Source organism: Cyprinus carpio, chromosome A8 (genome assembly GCF_018340385.1).
Source record: "Cyprinus carpio isolate SPL01 chromosome A8, ASM1834038v1, whole genome shotgun sequence".
Taxonomy (NCBI): Eukaryota; Metazoa; Chordata; class Actinopteri; order Cypriniformes; family Cyprinidae; genus Cyprinus; species Cyprinus carpio.
Window position 1 is genome coordinate 5,919,244 of NC_056579.1, and position 20,667 is coordinate 5,939,910.

Here is a 20,667-nt window from a genome sequence, read left to right on the forward strand (position 1 = left end):
TGAAATTGTGTGTGTAACACGTAGCAGTGACTGTAAAACATGTATTTTAGGTATGGAGTGGGGTATTCTGATTGGGTCAATGGGCTTGTTTTAGCCTATTTTAGATTGGACTGATTTTGTTACACAGACCTGACAACACACTGCCTCTGTCTCTATAATCAATTTCAAGTAACGTTACCCTTCAAAAGTTTGATTTCAGTGGATCACTACTTATACACTAGTTACTACTTCTTACATGTTAAGGAATAACAGCAGTCATCGAAATGATTAAATAACACAAATGCACTTTGTTAGATTATATCACACTCTATATAATAAACAACACATATAAAAAAATTGGTCAAAACCATGTTATTGCCAATTTGCTTCTTTCAAGAAGCCACCAAATCCACATTACTGCTGTAAGTGTAGTTTTTAATAACACTGTATACTCCACTTTTTTATTATAAGTTCCCATATATTTTAAACCCACGCACCCTATACATTTCCATTCTCTTGACATTCATCAAAATGTTCAATTTCTACATCAAGATCACACTTCCTGTCCAACATTGCATCAGAAAAGTTTGTTACAAAAAGTAGCTTGTCTAAAAACAAAACTGTACAAAACGTAAAAGCCTCTGAAAAACAAACATTTGCATTGATATTTCACAAAACAGAAAATTTGGCAAAAAAATATATAAGTCATCCTTCATCATATTTTCTTCAGTTGTAAAAGGTTTTCGGTTAAAACATAAGCTTACCTTATTATATACTTTAATAAAAATTACATTAAAGACAAGAAAAACATTTTTGACCTCTGACATGGCCATTAACCCAACTCTCGTTATTATGCATTCATAGTCAGTTTCTTCCTTATTTAGGCTATCAAAATCACAATAACATGACACAGACTCCTCCCTTTTCTCTTTGTTCTCATTCAGTCGTCTTTGTTCCTTGTGCTTATAAACTAATTTCCAGTCTTTTCCTCTTTTGTGATGGGATGGCAAATCCAAGCCAGAGAATTTTCAGCGCAGAACACGCTGATTCCAGTCTTGACCTCATCTCCACCCTTGCGCGTTGGCTAAGGGAGAGGAACTGACATGCTAGTTGAGTCATCAGACACTTAAAAAAAAAAAAAGACACTCATACTTGGCGTCTGAGACAGTTCTCTATTTCTTCTGCAAGAATTTCATTTTATTTCCTGCAAAAAAAACAAATTTGTGAGTAAAACAATGGAAAAAAGTGTTAGATGAATGGAAAAGAGGAAAATGATTTACCAAGGCCCTTGAAAAATTTGTTGACTCCACTTGGTTCAGGTTCAGGATACGAATCCAGATATTCTGCTGCTCTCATTTCGAACAGCCCTGTTAAACAAGGACAAAACATCCTCTCATTACTTAAAAGGAATGGTTCGCCCTAAAAATAACAACTCTAATCCTTATATTTCTTCTCTTACCTTTAACACCCCCTTTTCTGAGCTCTCTGTCATGAATGAAACCAGCAAACATCTGCGTGTCCATGAAGAGCTGGAGAAACTGTCGCACTCCTCGGGAAGGATGAGATTTCCTGAAAGCATCTCTCTGCAGCTCTCGGGTCCCACCGGGTCCCGTGTCGCTCATGAAGAGAGAATAATGTCCGACCAGCTCAACAAAGAACCACACAAATGCCTCTGACACCAAAGTGCTCAGGTCTGGTTGATCTGTTAGAATGATAAAACCACAGTGTGACAGATTGATACTGCATGCATTGTATAAAAACAACAACAAACAAAACAGACACAATATTAAGTACGCATTTTAGATCAAATGTTTGTCCAATCATATGCTCTCTAGAGAATGTCTAAAAGTATTTGCTATTTGATAAAAAACAGACCTAAAATTTCCTGTTTTAACAGGAAGTGTCAACACAGGAAAGAAAACTGTGCTTGGTAAGCCACTAGTCCTTTAATATTTAGTATAACCAGCATAATGACTATTTGCCGTTGGGCCAGCTTAACGAAACATCTGTACACCTGAAATCATATTTATCAGCATGTTCCTGACCTCACCGGCCTTGTTTAACGGTTGGTTACTCATCACATCATGAATAAATAGACAGTAGGACTTTAAAAGGTGAACATCTCATTCTGACACAATAGGACATTGGACCAAACCTTCAGTCACATGAATGAAACCGGTTTAAAATTGAACTGAGTCAGATGCTGTGGGTTCAGCTGTGAATAACGGCACATGTGATGAGTCTAACCTCCTTTCCTGACTCTTGTGTTTTGTTTTAGGATCTCTTCCCTGCTGTCCAGTATCTCCTGAAGCGCTGCCTGCAGCTTTCTAGGTAAGATACAGTCCTCGTCTCCAAGCTAGGGCAACGGAGAGGAGAGAAAGATGAAACTAGGAGCAAACTTTTGAAAGAAACAGACATTATTACAAAGACTAGATAAACAGACCCATGATAACATTTCACAAAACAGTTTGTCAGCAATTAGGTCTTCAGCAGTTAGTAGTCTGATGTGAACTAATGTACAAAGGTTTGGAGCCAGTGATTTATTTTATTTTGTATTATTTTTATTTATTTGTTTTTGTTAGAAATGAGTATGTATTCTGCAAGAATGTATTAAAATTAGGGCTGTCAAATCGATTAATTGCGATTAATCGCATCCGAAATAAAAGTTTGTGGTTACATAATATACATTGTGTGTACTGTGCATATATATGTATATAAAAACACACACATACATGTATATATTTAAGAATATGTATGTATGTGTGTGTGTGTGTGTGTGTGTGTGTGTGTGTGTGTGTGTGTGTGTGTGTGTGTGTGTTTTTATATATATATATATATATATATATATATATATATATATATATATATATATACACACACATATTTCCTAAATATATACATGTATGTGTGTGTTTTATATACATATAAATATGCACAGTACACACAATGTATATTATGTAACCACAAACTTTTATTTTGGATGCGATTAATTGATTTGACAGCCCTAATCAAAATTGATCAAAAGTGACAGGGCAAGACATTTATAATGTTACAAAAAAGTTATAAGAGACTTCTTTTCAAATCACTGGGGATATTATTGACCCAAACTTTTGAATGGTAGTGCATAAGGAAAAAACTGGAATTGGATGACAATATAAATATGGCCAAAAAGACTTCTTAAAACCATCAGATGTATGTCTTTGACTGATAATACATAACAGCTGCTCAGGCTGTGACTTGAGTTTCAGACCACACCCTCACAAACACACACTTGTGATACTTTCAAAAGGACACACCCTTGTATTAAGAAACTAAAACTTGCATACACACCTGAACGACAAACTTGTCCGCACACAAATCCACAATAAGAACCTGAAAGAATAAGAAAAAAATTCTAGGAATGTAACATTAAAATCACTAGATGGACCTGACAGGAACCTCAGAATGCAAAGTTGTATCATTTTACAATCAGGTTATTTAAGCAAGACAAATGCAATCTTGTTTTCAATGAAGATTTTTGATTATTGCACCTCCTACATTTTGAAATAAAGGCTCCAAAAGGGTGTATTTGTTAAAAGAACCATTATATTATTACAGTAAAGAACATTTTAACATTTCCACTAAAATAATCTTTTGTCCAATGGAAAGGATCCTTGGATGTTAAGAGTTTCTTCATGGAACACATTCCTGTTAGAAATTAATAATGCACTACCCTGACCAAGGTCTATAGGTCAGAAAGATGAAATTGTTGAAATTATTACTAAAAACGTAATTACTATCAATACTGGTATAAAACATCCTTGATTAGAAATATAAGTGGACTTAAATAGGCTCCTTGAAAGTGACTGACCTCCTCGATGGGCATATCCAGCACCTCGGGCAGGGATGGAGAAAGCGCCCCCATCACAAAAGGAGTGGGAGAGCAGCATATGTCCAGCATGCTGGCAGGAAGCACCGGCACGAATGTGTGCTGCCATGTGAAGGGATACAGCAGAGCCAAGGCAGAATGGGCACATCGGGATAAGACACTGAACACAGACAAACAGAGTAAGGTTTGAGTTTAATTCTAGTTGGCATTCAGATTGCTATATTTGGTTATCAGCATGGGTGGTGGCCTGTACCTGAGTTTGTCTGCGATGAAGATCACCCTCCTCTCCAGCAGCAGAGAAGCAAAGACCTGCAGGAGTCTGGTCACACTGAGACACTGCAGCAAACTCTCAAAGTCCACGTGCTCCAAACGAGAGTCCACTGGCCTGCACAGCGTCAGAACCTACACATACAACAGAGACACACGGATGATTCTCCAAAGATAGTGACAAACCTGTTCTTTGACTTGAGTAATTAAAAAGGTTTCAAGTAGTTAAGAAACTCCATGTAAAAAGGCAAAATTGTATAACAACAATATAAAAAAATAATATGAATGGTTTGACTCTATATTGTTTTGTACAGTTTTTTACAGTTTTACTTATTTGTAAAGTTACATTTTAAATAATTTTCTTTAAAAAATGTAATAAAAATAATAAAATGTGATTTTTAATTTAATAAAAATAATAAATATGTAATTATTATATTTCTTAATTATCTCATTTCCCAGGGCTAAGCATTAGTACAAGAAATAACAATTATTAAAAATAATAACATAAATAATTCAAGAAGGATGCTTGTCCCTTGATTTTTTGTCATAAGTGTTATCATGTAAAAAAAAAAATTGAAAATAAAAAAAAATTGCAGAAAAGTACTTCCAAGCTCAAAGTTTATAGTAAAAAGGCTGTTCAGATGTGCATATGATATTCCTACCATACTAAAAAAAAATATATTTACATTTAAGATTTTTTTTTTCATATACAGTTAAAATTTAACATGTCATTGGTTGTTACTGTTTAATGTTCACGTGAAAGATTTTCTTTGAAAAAATTCCTTGTTGTTTTAATTTATGGATTTTCATCTGATCAGTGGCATGTTTCGAGATGATATTTCCACAATCGTAAAAAAAAACAACAGTTATTTATGATCATTTTTCACTGGTGGTACAACCATTAGTTTGTGAAATAAAATAGCTATAAATAATAAAATAAAAATAAAATAAATGTTGAAAAATAAAACTATTAAACAACAAAGGTCAAGTTGTCATGTATGACTAGTAATAATGTCAAGATTTAAATGAATACTTATTATCATGGGGAGAAACTAAATTCAAAACTTTGTAAAAATTTTAATTTTTTTAGAATAAATCAGATGTAGTATTAAACGTTGTTTTTCCTTTAAACAATATCTTCTTGCCTCATTGCCAGAGCCTGGCAGGAAGCTCTTGACGGTGATGGTGCGTCCAGGAGCAGGGAAGGGAGCTTCCATGACACTGTGCATGAAAGGATGAACCAAGGCTGGGGAAATCTCTCTCCTCCTCTCCACCTCCTCCAAGATCTACCCCAAAACATTTCAGACAGTTACAATTCAGCATCTGTCGAACTGGTTTAGTGCGGATTAAACAGGAAATGTCCCTGACCTTTGAGAAGAGATTGAAGCACCCCAGTCTGCTGATGATGCAGTGAACTTCAGGCAGTCTCTTCCCCTTCCCACTGGGCTGCAAGATACAGGTCAAAGGTCAAGGTAAGTACAGATTTACCACCGACAATACACAATACACTCACATATTATTTATTAAATGTAATATTTTTCGAACCTTCATAATGATCAATGTAAGGTTTGGAATTACATGATGAATAAAATGAGACTTTTGGGCCAAGTATTATTTTAGCTGACCAGGTGAGATGATGTTTTTCTGTTGAATTAATATGACCACCATATTTACAATCTCACCAGGATTTTGCGGCAGTATCCAAATAAGCGACTCCCATCCTCCCCCGTTAGGACAAAAGAAAACGTTTCACTGCGGGCGATAATCAAAGATTATATTAGGAGTGCGATCAGTTATTTAGCCAAGAAACATAAATTGTTTATTATTTGCATGTTACCTGGTGTGGTCCGAGGAGGGACGCCAGTCATGACAGTCAGGAAAACAAAACTTGGGAATCGCCCTTAATCTGTCTTCAGCCTCACGAGTCAGACGAGAAGACTTCTCAAACTAAATGCAAAATAAAGACAGAAAAATTATATTTTATATAATCAAATATATAATGATGACATTTTCCTATATTGACTTATTATTTAAATATTAATCATATAAAAGTAATATTACTTAATTATAATGTATTTAAAATTAAAAATTAAAATGTAAATAATGTTGTTATACTACATTTACATAAAATAACTCTTACTTACAGCATATAAATACATATTATATATAGTTGTATATTATCATTAAAATAATTATAATTATTTTAAAATTAAATGTAAATAATTGTATTATATTTATATGAAATAATCTGGATTTCATTATATAAACATAAAAAGAAATATTAAAAAAAAATACATATTATATATACACATATATTATATATATATATATATAGATATATTATATATATATATATATATACACACACATATATATATATATATATATACATATATATATATATACACACACATATATATATATATACACATACATATATATATACACATACATATATATATATATACATACATACATACATATATATACATACATACATACATATATATACATACATACATACATATATATATATATATATATATATATATAAAATTGTTTTCTATTTTAACATGTAATTTATCCCTGTGATGGCAAAGCTAAATTTTCAGCATCATTACTCCAGTTCTTCAGTGTTACATGAATAATTAAAATGTAAATAATTTTATTATGTTTTATTATATTTATATAAAATTATTTGAATTATAATATGAAAGACATATAAAAAATGAATAAATAAAATCTGTGAAAAAAAGAAAATGGTGAAACACACATTCCACACTTCAAACCTCAAACAAGCTCCGCCCTAAATTATTTTTAGATTTTGTCAGAGTTTATTAGGTCTCTTTACCTTCGTAGGGAACTGTTGTGTGATTTCAGGGATGTATGTGTTTCCAGGGGAAGCTTTTCTAAGCGACACCACTACAAATTGCTGGAAAAGCCGCTGCTCTTGTAGTTGGATCAGGTCCCTCTCTAAAGTGCGGTAACCCGGTCGTCGCTTTAAAGTTGATTGAATGTACACTGTGCGCTGGGAGCGATCTATGAGAAAAGAATGTAAACAGCATCGATGGGTTTATAAAAACTGAAAAACTGATTTGATATACAAGTTAAACTTGAATAAGCAAGAGTTCTCTGTACGGAGGGCTGAGGGAGACACTGACCTTTAGAGCTCTCTTCAGGATCACTCTCTGTTCCACTCAATTCATCTGCCATAAAACACACATTTACTGCATGATTAGACTTTTTCTCTTGGTAAACCAGGTAAATATGAAATATGCATCCTCTCACCTCTGGTTGCTGTTGCCCATACTCGTTTCCTTCCTCTTTTGGCTTCAAATATCTCCTGGATTCTGTTTACAAGCTACATGAGAAACACAACAAACATTATAGTTCACTTAAAGCAATATTCCAGGTTGATTACAACTTTAGTTTGTACACTACTGTTCAAAAGTTTGGGGGACTCAGTTTTAGCCGGCAACAGCGAATGGCACCGTGGATTGTGTTCACCGACAATGTTTTCTGGAAGTATTCCTGAGCACATGTTGTGATTTCCATTACAGTAGCATTCCTGTATGCAGTGTCGTCTAAGGGCCCGAAGATCACGGGCATCCAGTATGGTTTTCCGGCCTTGACCCTTACGCACAGAGATTGTTCCAGATTCTCTAAATCTTTGGATGATGTTATGCACTGTAGATGGTGATAACTTCAAACTCTTTGCAATTTTTCTCTGAGAAACTCCTTTCTGATATTGCTCCACTATTTTTCGCCACTGCATTGGGGGAATTGGTGATCCTCTGCCCATCTTGACTTCTGAAGTCCCTTTCACACTGCACGTCGGACCCGGCAAATTCTGTGTGAAAGCAAACACGTCCCGGGATTGATTCCGGGATTGAACCCGGGTCGGGGACCTAGTAACATTGCTGGGTTCAGTCCCGGAATGAGCGCTGTGTGAACAAAAGCCAGAACTAATGCCGTGTTGTAGTGATGGCGCGCGTTATCGCGCGACACTTTTAGCGTGTTTTGAAGGCAGATCAACGTTCGCGACGAAAAAATGTGCAAACTGTAACGAAGCAGAGATCAGTTAGTTCCTTACTTTCCGCGCTGAAGCTGAGATCGTTCTCCAGCTTAAGTGAAAGTTAACGTGCCTAGCGTTTTCGACTCGTACATTACACGTCACACCCAGATATCACGTGTCTTTACGGGACCTTTACGGGTTGTGTGTGAACGCAGGCACATATTCCGGGTAATCACTGGCAGTGTGAAAGTGCAAAATCTAGTGACCCGGGTACAAATGCTGGGACACATTACCCGTGTATTTGCCCTAATCGCAGTGTGAAAGGGGCTTGAGACACGCTGCCACTCTGAGAGACTCTTTTTATACCCAATCATGTTGCCAATTGACCTAATAAGTTGCAAAATGGTCCTCCAGCTGTTCCTTATGTGTACATTTAACTATTCCGGCCTCTTATTGCTACCTGTCCCAACTTTTTTGGAATGTATAGCTCTTGAAATCCAAAATGAGCCAATATTTGGCATGACATTACAAAATGTCTCACTTTCAACATTTGATATGCTATCTATATTCTATTGTGAATAAAATATAAGTTTATGAGATTTGTAAATTATTCCATTCCTTTTTTACTCACAATTTGTACAGTGTCCCATTTTTTTTGTCTAGAAGAACTATCTTCTATTTTAATGTCTTAAAATGTAATTTATTCCTGAGATGCAAAGCTGAATTTTCAGCATCATTACTCCAGTCTTTAATGTCACATGATCCTTCAGAAATCATTCTAATATACTGATTTGCTGCCAAATAAACATTTCTTGTCATTATAATGTTGAAAACAGTTGTTCTTCTTAATAGTTTAGTGGAAAACGAGATACATTTTTATGTCAGTATTCTTTACAAAATGCAATTACAATGGAAGCCCCACAAATAAATGTTTCAAATACGAAACAAATGCAAACAATATACAAAACTACAACCATGAGACTAGATGTGTCATGACCAGCGACATGTGTCTACATGTGTATGTCTGGCCAGAGCAAACGTTACAAGTTAATTATGATTTATAGTTATGGAGACCACAGAGGTCTGCCCACATCACACAGTGAGACAGCAACTGTTGGGGCATTCGCCCATGATGAGCGGAAACAGCGTGGTGGTGCTTTCCCCCGATAAAAAACATAATGCTCACCATGTGTGTGGACAGTGAAGGCCTTTTTGTGCACCACTCAAAGCACGCGTCATGCGCTGCTTTGACCTCCACATGAGTTTCAAATAGTGTCACGGGAGAGTGATTTTATGAGGTTGCTAGGTACCAGAATGCAATACACTAAACAATACAAACATGTACTTGAGCTTAGAAATGAAAAAGTCATGACTTTAATTCATCGCAGATAGAAAAAAAAGACTTGAATGTGGGTTTATGAATCTTTACTGTCTTTAGATGCTCTTTGTGAATTAAAACGGGTTCAAGAAATGATAAAACATGATTACATGATACAGTCTTATTTTAGGCACAATAACAACCTGTCAGACCACAAAGGATGAAAAGAATTACAAATCAATACAATCAGCAAGGTATGGTTAAAAAATATAAATGAATGTAAAAGTATGCCTCAATCAACATATCTTCATAAAGAAACATTTATTTTTGGATTTGTACTCTAAAACAGTGTATCCCGGTTGTTTTGGTCTTATCCACAGCCCCTCAGCAAAACTTAATGAACACTATGTCTTACTTTTTAAATCATATAGTATTACATATCATTTAGCATCATCTACACTAATATTATTATAAAATGACATTATTTTAAACTTTAATCAACCAATACTGTGGATAAAACACAGACTTAGCAAGTAGGTTCTTAGGTTTAAGAAATACAGAACATTATTTTGTAACTGCATTTAGTTTTATATTAATCTAAATAGACATTTGATGGTATGACAATAAGGAAAAGCTTTGAAAGTGTGTATAAGACAAGTAAAGAGTATTGCTGTTATACTGTAGATCTGTCCAAACCAGCATGTTAAAACTATAACAATGTTTTTGTTAATTGAATTAAAGCTGAAATAAAATAATATATAAATATTAGATAAAAAAAATTACAATTCTAAACTTGAGAAATGTTGCCTAGGTTTTTAGTACTAAATGCACTTAAAACTAAAATAAAAATATTAAAGCTAAATAGAAATATAAAAAAAAAACTATCAAAAATGATATGAGCACAAAACACAATTACTAGAAGTTAAAATAAACTTCAAATGAAATCTGAAAATATAAAAACAAAAGCTAATGCTAAACATTAGATATTACTTTAATACTATATAATAGTATATTATTAATTAACAAACTTTTGGTAGTGTCTTCAGATGTTTCACTTCAAGAAACATGAAACAACACCTGCACTGGTTAGTCAGCACAGCCTAAAGGAACTGGACATCAGACAGAACAACTTCCACATTTCCCACAAGCTGTTTGATGTTAAAATGAGTGATTTCTATTGAAGAAAGGACGGTTCTTACCTTCCCTTTCTGCTCGCACTCATTATTAAAACAGCATTTCTCCATGAGCTTCATCTACGCTGCCTCGACCTACTGATTTTAGCTTTTCCAAAATAAATGTATGGGTCATACTGACACAAAGCTGAACATAGCTGATTAGTCAGCAGCGTCCAGTATGATGCACAGGCACTTCATGATATTCCTCAACCACTTGTGCTCAAAAGAGAGCGTTTCCTGCCACCATCCATCCATCTTCTCACCACTTCCTCCCTCCCTATTCCTCTTCAAGCATCAAAGCTGACATTTCTACTCACACTGTTTTTCATGTCTGTTTTTCTTTCTTCTTATATTCACTGCTAATTTATTCGTGAGAACTGGGACAAAACTGGCTAGAATTGGTTTATGTATCCAATGTATCAAAAATGGTGTTATGTATGAACTAATTACACCACCCTGCATAATATTTGTTGAATTAAATCTAATACTTGTTTCTTATTAATTTTAGGGTGCTGATTCCAAAAATAGTGCCAAAATTTCTCTATATTGTAATCATTATGATCACACTGTTAATAGTTGCTTTAATGAGCTTCTGCCTAGCTGTATGATTGTATGATCATTTGTGAAATGAACATTACTTGGAAACATTCACTTCTGCTTTGTAATGTAGACATGCATTTTCTGTAAAGCTGCTTTGAAACAATGTGTATTGTGAAAAGCGCTATACAAATAAATTTGAATTGAATTGAATGTGTATTTTGAATTGCGCTATAAATATGATTTTGTTTTTATTTTTTTTTAGTTTGCTTATGATAACAACCATAGGTAACGTAAAGGTAAAGGTAAAGTAGTCTTGTATTATCCCTTAATGATCAGAAAAACTGCCTTAAACACGATACCTATAACCACTTGGTCAATTCTCCGCTCACTTTCACATGTATGAATGATTCTGAAAACATTATTTTATGCCTAATCCTGTTTTCAAGGTTAGAATTATGGCCAGTAACAAAAGAAAATGCAAATATGACCTGTTGTTTTATGCTACAACTGCAGGTGTTTTACTACATCCAAACAGTTACAGAAACTAACAGATTTTCTAAAAAAAATAAAATAAAAGGCCTATTTATTTATAAACTATGCATTTATGTAAAGTTCTATGACATTAAGTTGAGTTTTTGAACATATTTTTCCACTCCTTTGGAGATTGTTGAAACACTGAAACTGTAACTTTTGACATTTGTCTGCTTTTGTTATTTTGTGCATTAAAGTGCATTAAAGCTGATTCATACAATTTATTTTTTGCAAAAACTTTGGCTAATGTAAAGTTTGTATTGAACTCTACTGTAGGTAATATCAGTTTTTTCTCTCAAGATGCTGGGCTGTATTATCAGCATTTGAGAGCAGCTTCTGTCTCTTCTGTTTATAAAACACTGAAGAATTTAAAAGTGTGGTTAAAGTTCACATGCGTACAATCAGAGAAACAGGTGCATGTTGAGCAATGTTTAATGATGTCTGAGGCACATGTTTATGCGTGTGGGTTTACCGGGGGTTGTCGGTTTGTCTTGTACGTAGTAGCAAGTTTGGCTGCTGATGATTTAGGAGTGTTTGTAGTGGAGGTACGTGTAGGTGACGTTATGGATTCTTTGCGGTCCCTCCCCACTTTATGCAGCCTGTCGCCGTTAGGTAATAGTGTGAAGGGCTTCGGGGAGATCTGCATACAGTAACAGACAAGAGAAGAAGTTGGAAAACAGACAGTTTAGCTCAACAATTAGCCAGTGGCCTTAATGTAAAATTTCTTTTTCTAATTAAAAAAAAAACAGTGGGAATAATGGTAGTCTCTTATGTTCAACAAGGCTGCATTTATTTGATAAAAAATACAATAAACCAGAAAAAACTTAATACCATTTCAAATAACTGATTTCTATTTGAATTCATTTTAAAATGTTATTTGTTCCTAAAAGGGCAAAGCTGAATTTTCAGCAGCCATTACTCAAGAAATGTTTCTTATTATTATCAATATCGAAAACAGTTTGTGGGGACTGTGATGCATTTTTAGGATCTTTTGAAAATTAGAAAGTTCAAAAGAACAGCATTTATTTGATAAGGAAATCTTTTGTAACATTATAAATGTCTTTTATGTCATTTCTGATAAACTGAATGCATCCTTGCTGAAAAAAAAAATTAACTTCTTTGAAAAAGAATCTTACTGAAATCAAACTTTTGAACGATAGTGCATATGCTACATACTGAAATCTGACAAAATCTAAATGCATTTATAATGACAGTCACCTTGATGTGTGGGCTCTCTCTCTGTCCAACTGTGTAGTTTCGTGGCCGTCTTATAGGTAGACACATACGTGTAAGTCGGACGTCTTCATATGGGTTCTCTTTTGATATATCCGCTGCAAATGATTAATTGAAAATGAGAAAATTTAAGCTACTATAATAATAGTCATGCAAAAACATTTTAGTGTTCTCTACTCTAGCTTCAATACAAATAGGAATGTGCAAAACAACGTTTTCAAAATCAACTAGTCGGCGAATAAGATGCCTTTTTGGTCTAAGAGCTAGATGGTCTAATGCTACAGCTGTCTTGGAAAGCATTTTTAAAAGTTAGACTATCTAATTGGCATACCATCTCAAAAACAGAGCAAGACATGATGAAATGTCTGTGTAAGCATGTTAATTAATGCAAGCAAAGCATGTCAAAAAATGCATCACTAAAAATAGCTTAACTAAAAACTGTATACTGCAGTTAAAATGTTTGAGGTTGGTATCATTTTTGAATGTTTGTGTAGTGTCTTATGCTCAAGGCTGCATTATTTGATCAAAACTACAGTAAAAACAGATCAAATAACTGTTTTCTATTTGAATATATTTTAAAATATAATTTATTCCTGTGATGCAAAGCTGAATTTTCAGCAGTCATTACACCAGTCTTCAGTTCCACACAATCTTTCAGAAATCTATTCTGAATAGAATTCTAATCAAATAATAGAATAGAATTCTAATATGCTGATTTGCTGCTCTTTTTGTAACATTATAAAAGTCTTTACTATCACTTTTGACCAGTTTAATGCATCCTTGCAGAATAAGAATATTAATTTCTTTAAAAAAATAAAAATAAAAAATATTTTTGAACCCAAACATTTGATCGGCAGTGTATAAGAAGAAAGTTGAGTTTTTCAGTCAGGGCCGATATATTTTCTACTGTGCTTCTTAGTAATATCTGGTCGATGATGTGTGTCTTGGCGTTCTCAGAATCACTCACTGATGACATCCTCATAGATGCTGTCTTCTGACCAGGCATGGAAAAGACCCGAACGACGGCCCTCCTTCCCTCTACAGGCCTGTTGGTCTGTCAGCCGTACCACATCCTCAAACTCAAATGACTTCCTGTGAAGAAAGCGACCAAGAGTGTGAACACTCCCTGTATTGTGATTCAACAAATTATTTTGTGTCTTTCACAAAGGGTGACCATTAATCCAAAAAGGAATGTTTCCAGAATTTATATCAAACAGTTAAAATAGACAAGATATAGAATTGATACATTATGACCGGAACAGACACTGGGTTTCAAATGATTAGGTAGAAAAACAATTAGAGGAAGGAGGAAACACAACAGTGTGACCATAAGAGTGTTCAGAAAGCCCTTGAGTGACCTCAGCAGTCTTCGTTGAAACAGAAGTAGGCCAAATGCAGACAATGGACTGTAATTCTGCCAAAGAACAGCTGACATCACAGCTGGGGATGAGGCCAGACAGCTAAACTATCCCTCACTCACAGCTAAACTCTCCATGCTGTCCTCTGACACAAAGCTGTCCAACAAATAAATGCATGAAAGAAATGAGTACGACAAGTAGATTTGTACATTTTCTTAAGAAACTGTGAGTGGTGTTTATACAAGTTCACCCAAAGAAATCTGTCATCATTTTCTCACCCTCGTGTCATCGCAAACCTGTATGACTTACTTCCTTCTTTGGAACACAAAAGAAGACTTTTTTGCCCATGCCAAGTCAGTGGGGTCCAGTGTTCTTCAAAATATTATATTTTGCGTTCCGCAGAAAAACAGAGACATGAGGATGAGAAAATTATGACATCAGTGACATCAGACTTCAGTGTCTATGGGATTTTTTAAAGTCTGATCTCTTTGAAAAGTAATAGCACACCTCTGCTCAACAATCTGCATGATTTGAGCTATCAATCAAGGTAAGGCATGTCGATTAGAGAACGTTTCATGCCAACACCTATTGTTCTGAGGATATTTCATTGTGACCAGGTTTAACAGGTTTTGAAAGCCAGCAAAACGCTATTTAAAAAGGGTTATCAACCTGTTTTTTTGTACAATTATAATTATATGAGGAAGTTTTGAAATCTGCCGTTTTATTAACCCAATTATTTAATGACTTATTTGATGGCATGACATTACTAGAGATGCAGCAAAATTAAAATACGACACACTGGGAAATTGAATTAGAAATTGAATCCAGAACTGAAAGAGTGGACAGGTATAATGGTGGAAATGGCATCTTATGAATCTAAAAATGATGTTAAAGATGTTGAAATAATTGATGGCAATTTTGTATTTGATCTCGTACTTCATCTGTATTTTCTTTTTGTCTTTTTTCCTCTAGGAACTTGTAACCCATATGATTGTTTTGACGTGTACATGCCTGCTACCAACATTAAAAACCTCAATGAAAGAAAGGCTTTGTTTATAATAACTAAACAATTTCTAAATATTGCAATATTTTGTATACAAGTGATTACCTAAATATATTTAATGCAGCATCTGACAGTGTCTAGAGTTTAAAGTGCTGTTGGACACTATACTAAAACCTCCCTCTTTTCCTTTTCTTAAATTTGGGATTAACTGTGTATTGTGATCTGCACTGTGGGAAAAGTATTCACCTGTTCCTTCTGTTTCTGGAAAACCCGTTGACTGGACAAGGTGGAGGTGGACAGCTGGGTGGCTTTAATATGTTGTCATGCTTCCGGACTTGATTCGATTTGCTGACTGATGGAGTCTGGTTCTCCAATTGGATCCACTGGCCGGGCGGACTGCTCGCACCCTTGTACTGGAATGTGCGCTGTGGTTTAGGTGGAGGAGAAGAAGGTCCAATTTCACCAAGATATTTAGTCACCATGGAGGAATCCTTCTCCCACAAAGAGTCATCTGCCTCCAGTCGTTTCCAGAAACCCCTGGAGGTGTAAAAGTTCCCCGGAGGCAATGACGCCTCTGGATCATCTACACATTGAGGTAGAGATGTTATTTTGTCATCTGTGAAATGGTTTGTCTTGATATTATTGCTTTTAACATTCAGTTTAGCCACTTGGCTTTGGGTAACAGTGCTTAAATGCTTAGTCACAGGAGTAGATGTTACAAATTTATTTGAATTAGTTCCATTTCTTAGGAAATCAGATTGGATTTCTTTTTTATGTGGTTTGTTTGTTATTTGTTTTTTTCTGAAATCTAAACCCAGGCTTTTGGCTTTTGATACAGTTGCTTTGTTATGACCTCCATCATTGCCGTCAAGTCCATTTCCAAGGAAGTCCCCTGAAAGCCTACGAGGTGCAAGAGTTTGCTGGGGCTTAATATTCCCACTTCGGACGTCCTCCTGCTGGCTAAGTCCCTCCCATTGGGAGATTTTCTGCTTGATATTGATGGCAGGTTCTCGCTTGATCGGCCACGCTGCCATCGTCACCGTCTTCCCTCCTCCTGCAACGACATTCCCACCTCTTTGTACATGGTCCACTCCGAGGGCCAGCATGACGACGAGGCTGCCGTCACACCACAGGACTGTGTGGCATTGCAACAGCAAGCCTATCAAGGAAGAAACCCTTCATTCGTAGTGCAAAGAAGTTAATAAAGTTCACCAAAGAACACTTTCCCTGTAGGATTCACTTCCTCTGCCATTCTTCCTTCACATTGGAGTCTGCAAAGGAAAAGTAAACACAACAAGTGGGTTTATCTTAGTGCTGCAGAATATATATCGAAACTTAATTAGCATGGCAGTATAGCTTTTGCAATTTAATTAGATGAATATGCTTTACTGGTTTCAAGCACAGCATTTTGGGGAAGTCGTGGCCTAGTGGTTAGAGAGTTTGACTCCTAACCCTAAGGTTGTGGGTTCGAGTCTCGGGCCCACGATACCACAACTGAGGTGCCCTTGAGCAAGGCACCTATAGTTATACTGAGTTCTTCAAAAACAGTAGGGATGTGGCCTGTGAAGACTCAACTTTCAAAGATTTCTTTCTTTTTCAAAGATTCAAAGATTTTTTTAAACTGAAATGGTTACTGAAAGAGAGGCCAGTTTTTTTTTTTTAATTTAAAAAATTTTGTAAACCAAAGTATGATGAAAACCCAAATTTTTCACCCAGATTTCACACTCAAAAAACATCTTCAGAGTAAACCTTTCCTAAATATTGCCTTTCAAATACTTTCAAAATTCCTGTATTTTTAATATATTGCAATACATATTAATTAAAAAAAAATAATCTATATCATGCAACCCTAGTTCAACTGACAAACACATTTTGCACACACAAAAGCTGATGGTCCCTGTATGCTGCATAAATGCAGGAAACCAAAGATTGTCGCAGAAAAGGTCAGCAGTGAAACTAAAAATAAAAACCCTAACAAAAAGGAGACGGACAACCACAGGAATATGGGAGAAGACAAAGCATTGTGGGGGCCTCCATCCCCAGGAACACCCACCACCCCCACTCCCACCCCCTCCAGCTGGGCCCGTCCCAAACACTGCCGTGCATTAACACACTTGAGCATAATGTAATTCAATTTCACTCCTCTCCAAAAGCTTCTTTCAGCTGCGGCACGAAAAGGACGGGCATTCCAAGTATTTCCACATCCATGTGCGCATAATAGAAGGGCCTTCATTGTGGCACATGAACGAGCGGTCAGCACATCAATGAGAAAAAAATATGCAAGATTTCATGCATGTTAATAAACGCTGGTATCTATGCAACAAGTTGACAACAAAAAGAGGCCACTTGAAATTCCTCTTTCCTGCATCAACTGTAGACAGGACGGATCCGGCAGCTCTTACACAAGCCCTCATCTGCAGCCAAAGTGTTTTGGACACGTTGCACATTACGCTGAGAGTGAAGACCTGCTGGAATTTCTTGGCACTGGGACTGAACGACATAATTCGGTAAATATGACCACATTTGATCAGCCGGACCCAAAAATGATGCCTTTGTTCTGGATGACCTACATCTAACAGACGCACTGGAATCTCTCCGCGATTTGAGCCAGATCCCATCCCCCTTGATCATCACATCTACTGACCCACTTGTGTCTAAGAGTGTGCACAGGAAGGCCTAGCCTGTGTTTCCTGATTCACAGGAAGGCCGGATCAGCAGAATGTCCATAACGATGGTTTTACAAATTTAATCTGGTGTAGTATTTCCAAGCTTGTTTTTGGTGTCTTTCATGAAATTGAACACCGCAAAGTTCACAGGCGCACAATGGTGCAGATGGTCTGTGTAGGTTTGGACGGGCCAGACCAGCAGTTAATCACAACTTCTGAGAGTCTGCGGTAAGCCGCCTAACTCCAATCATCCAGGACGTAAATTTCCTGAATGTATGCAAGGAGGACGTTCTCATGACGTTAACCCACAACCTGAGATGTGGTATAAATCCTTTCTTTCTTTTCTCCAAGCCACCTGTATGCCAACAAAGCTCTGTGTTTGGGGTTTGGTTATCAAAAGAGTCATCAGCAATCGCAGACACACACAAAACACCCCTAAAATGTCAACATCAGCCAGACACTAGTATTCCCCAGCCCTCAAATGGTAGAAAATCAAGACATAATATTACCTTGGACAGGTGATCCACCCACCCCATGTACTTGTGCATGAGGGGACATGCCTCTGGGTGGAGTAGATCAGGAGGGTGGGAAAGTGAGCGAATTCACTGTCAAAACTAAACCTGATCATGTCTATACAACAAAACCTTGTGTCAAACACTGCCAAGCTTACTGAGCTGTAAAAGTCAATAAATAACTTAACTATTAAAAAAAAAATGTGACTTTATCCAACACAAACAAATTAATTTGAGATGAGTGTAATCGCTTTAACAGTAAACTTCAACAAAGTTTAAATGTAAATAAAAGTTGTCTATAATGAGACTTGAATAAACAATTAAACAAAGGGATATTTATTATAAAAGGCTCTGAAATCAGGTACGAAAAATAATATATAGAAAATTATCAAATATAATTAAATAAAAATAAAATAATTAAATTCATTAAAAATATCAAAAATAAAATTTCACATTAAAATAATCAAAATAAAACAATAAAAACATTTTACATTTATATTAAATTAGATAACACTGCATAAATAAATAAACAGATAAATGAATAAATAAATAAATAAATAAAACCAGCGAACCAGAGCTCTATCATGTCAGCCAGTTTAGATCTTTTGTTATGAAGAAATATCAACTTACTTAGGCAAACTCGTTCGTTGTTTCACAATACATATGTTCGATTCCGCTGAAATAAACCGAAATAAATGTTCTCAAAGAAGTTCATTTAGAGTAAAATACTGAGTCTGTAACTCTGTTATGAACCCGATGTCTTCATATCTCACGGCTGGTTAGTTAGCCAGGCGGCTAAAAACTTCCTCGGGGGAAAAAAAAGACTTTGTATCCATTCACTTTCACAGCGACTAACCGAGATAAAAAGTAACAAATAATTCCCTGCATCTGGCAACAATGTAACTCCTGCTGTTGTTTATATTCCCGTCAGAAACCGCTGTCGGCGTTCCTAGAGGACTGGATGTGGTCGGTTAGTGCTTCTTCTCCTGTGCTGTCAGTTCCCCGTCTGATTCTGAGCTTCGGTTCCTCTGGAGAGGATGAATCAGCTCACGAACTGGTGCTGCAATAAATTAAAAGTGTCTCTTCATAAAATGACCCATATGTCTTCCTAGGAACTGATTCGATAAAAAAAACTTAACTTGAAACCGAAATGCTACTTTATTGTCTTGATTTTATTGTTTTAACTCTTTAGTGACATGAGGCAAATATATGCTAAAACTACTTTATATTGAAATGCATTGGCAATATTTTACGGGGAGCGGTTTAGTCCATAAAGTGCTGTTTAATATTAATAAGTTAGAATTGTACAATGTAATTTTGTGTGTGTATTTCGGTCTACGTCTAAATTTTTGTATTGTAAGCACGTGTGATTTTACATAATAATAGCCTATGCGCATATATATATGAGTCCAATAGTTATAAGAAAAGTAACATTTATAATTTTATGATATTCACTGACTATCGTTCTGTATAAACCAAGCTTTTCATGACGTGACAGAAGAAGAGGTTTTATTTATACAGCGACTTTCCATAGCTCAAGGTTACTTTACATAATGCTATACAAAACATCAGAGTCTTGAAGGTAGATAAAGATGATATATTAAGAAATGTAAAGGGTAGTGAATTGCATAATTTAACACCATCAATACTAAATTACCTACCACAGTGGAAAGCTGAAAACGAGGAATTGACAAAAGACCAAGCTCAGATGATCTGAGGGACCGGGCAGGAGAGTAGGAGTACAGTAGATCAGACAGATATGGAGGCGCAAGACCATTTAATGCCTTAAATGTTGGAAGTAATATCTTAAAGTGAATACGTGATGCCACGGGTAGCCAGTGAAGATCATGCAGTATGAGCAGAAGGGCTGGTGGAGCTGAAAACTCTTGCTGCTGAGTTTTAAACATACTGTAACCTTGCAATATGTTTTTTAGAGCATTGCAGTAATCCATTCGTGATGTGATTGATGCATGTATTAAGATTTCATCATCAGTTAGAGTTAGAGAAGATCGAAGTCGTGCAATATTACGAAGATGGAAAATAGAGGTTTTAACAACAGAAGAAATGTGAGAGGCAAAAGATAGAGATGAGTCAAATAAGACACCAAGATTACAGACAGATGAAGAAGGCTTCACACGAACCCTGTCAATTTCAAAGGACAGGTCCATCTTTTTGACTGAGGTAGCAGAGCCAATCATCAAT

The 20,667-nt window shown here is 35.7% G+C and overlaps 1 protein-coding gene across 1 annotated transcript; it reads right to left on the reverse strand.

The window, feature by feature from the left end:
* Positions 1-330: 330 nt before the first annotated feature.
* On the reverse strand, positions 331-19,527 carry LOC109084717 (DENN domain-containing protein 2C-like). Its single transcript, XM_019099399.2, has 19 exons — positions 19,096-19,527; positions 15,534-16,558; positions 13,894-14,018; positions 12,912-13,024; positions 12,166-12,333; positions 7,403-7,475; positions 7,276-7,320; positions 6,966-7,153; positions 5,952-6,061; positions 5,797-5,866; positions 5,483-5,560; positions 5,260-5,400; positions 4,101-4,249; positions 3,830-4,007; positions 3,310-3,351; positions 2,227-2,335; positions 1,439-1,681; positions 1,260-1,346; positions 331-1,183 (listed from the first exon to the last, which is right to left on the reverse strand). Exons 2-19 carry the CDS (start codon positions 16,391-16,393, stop codon positions 1,152-1,154), a joined length of 2,811 nt encoding a protein of 936 aa, XP_018954944.2. The 5' UTR covers positions 16,394-16,558; positions 19,096-19,527; the 3' UTR covers positions 331-1,151.
* Positions 19,528-20,667: the final 1,140 nt, after the last annotated feature.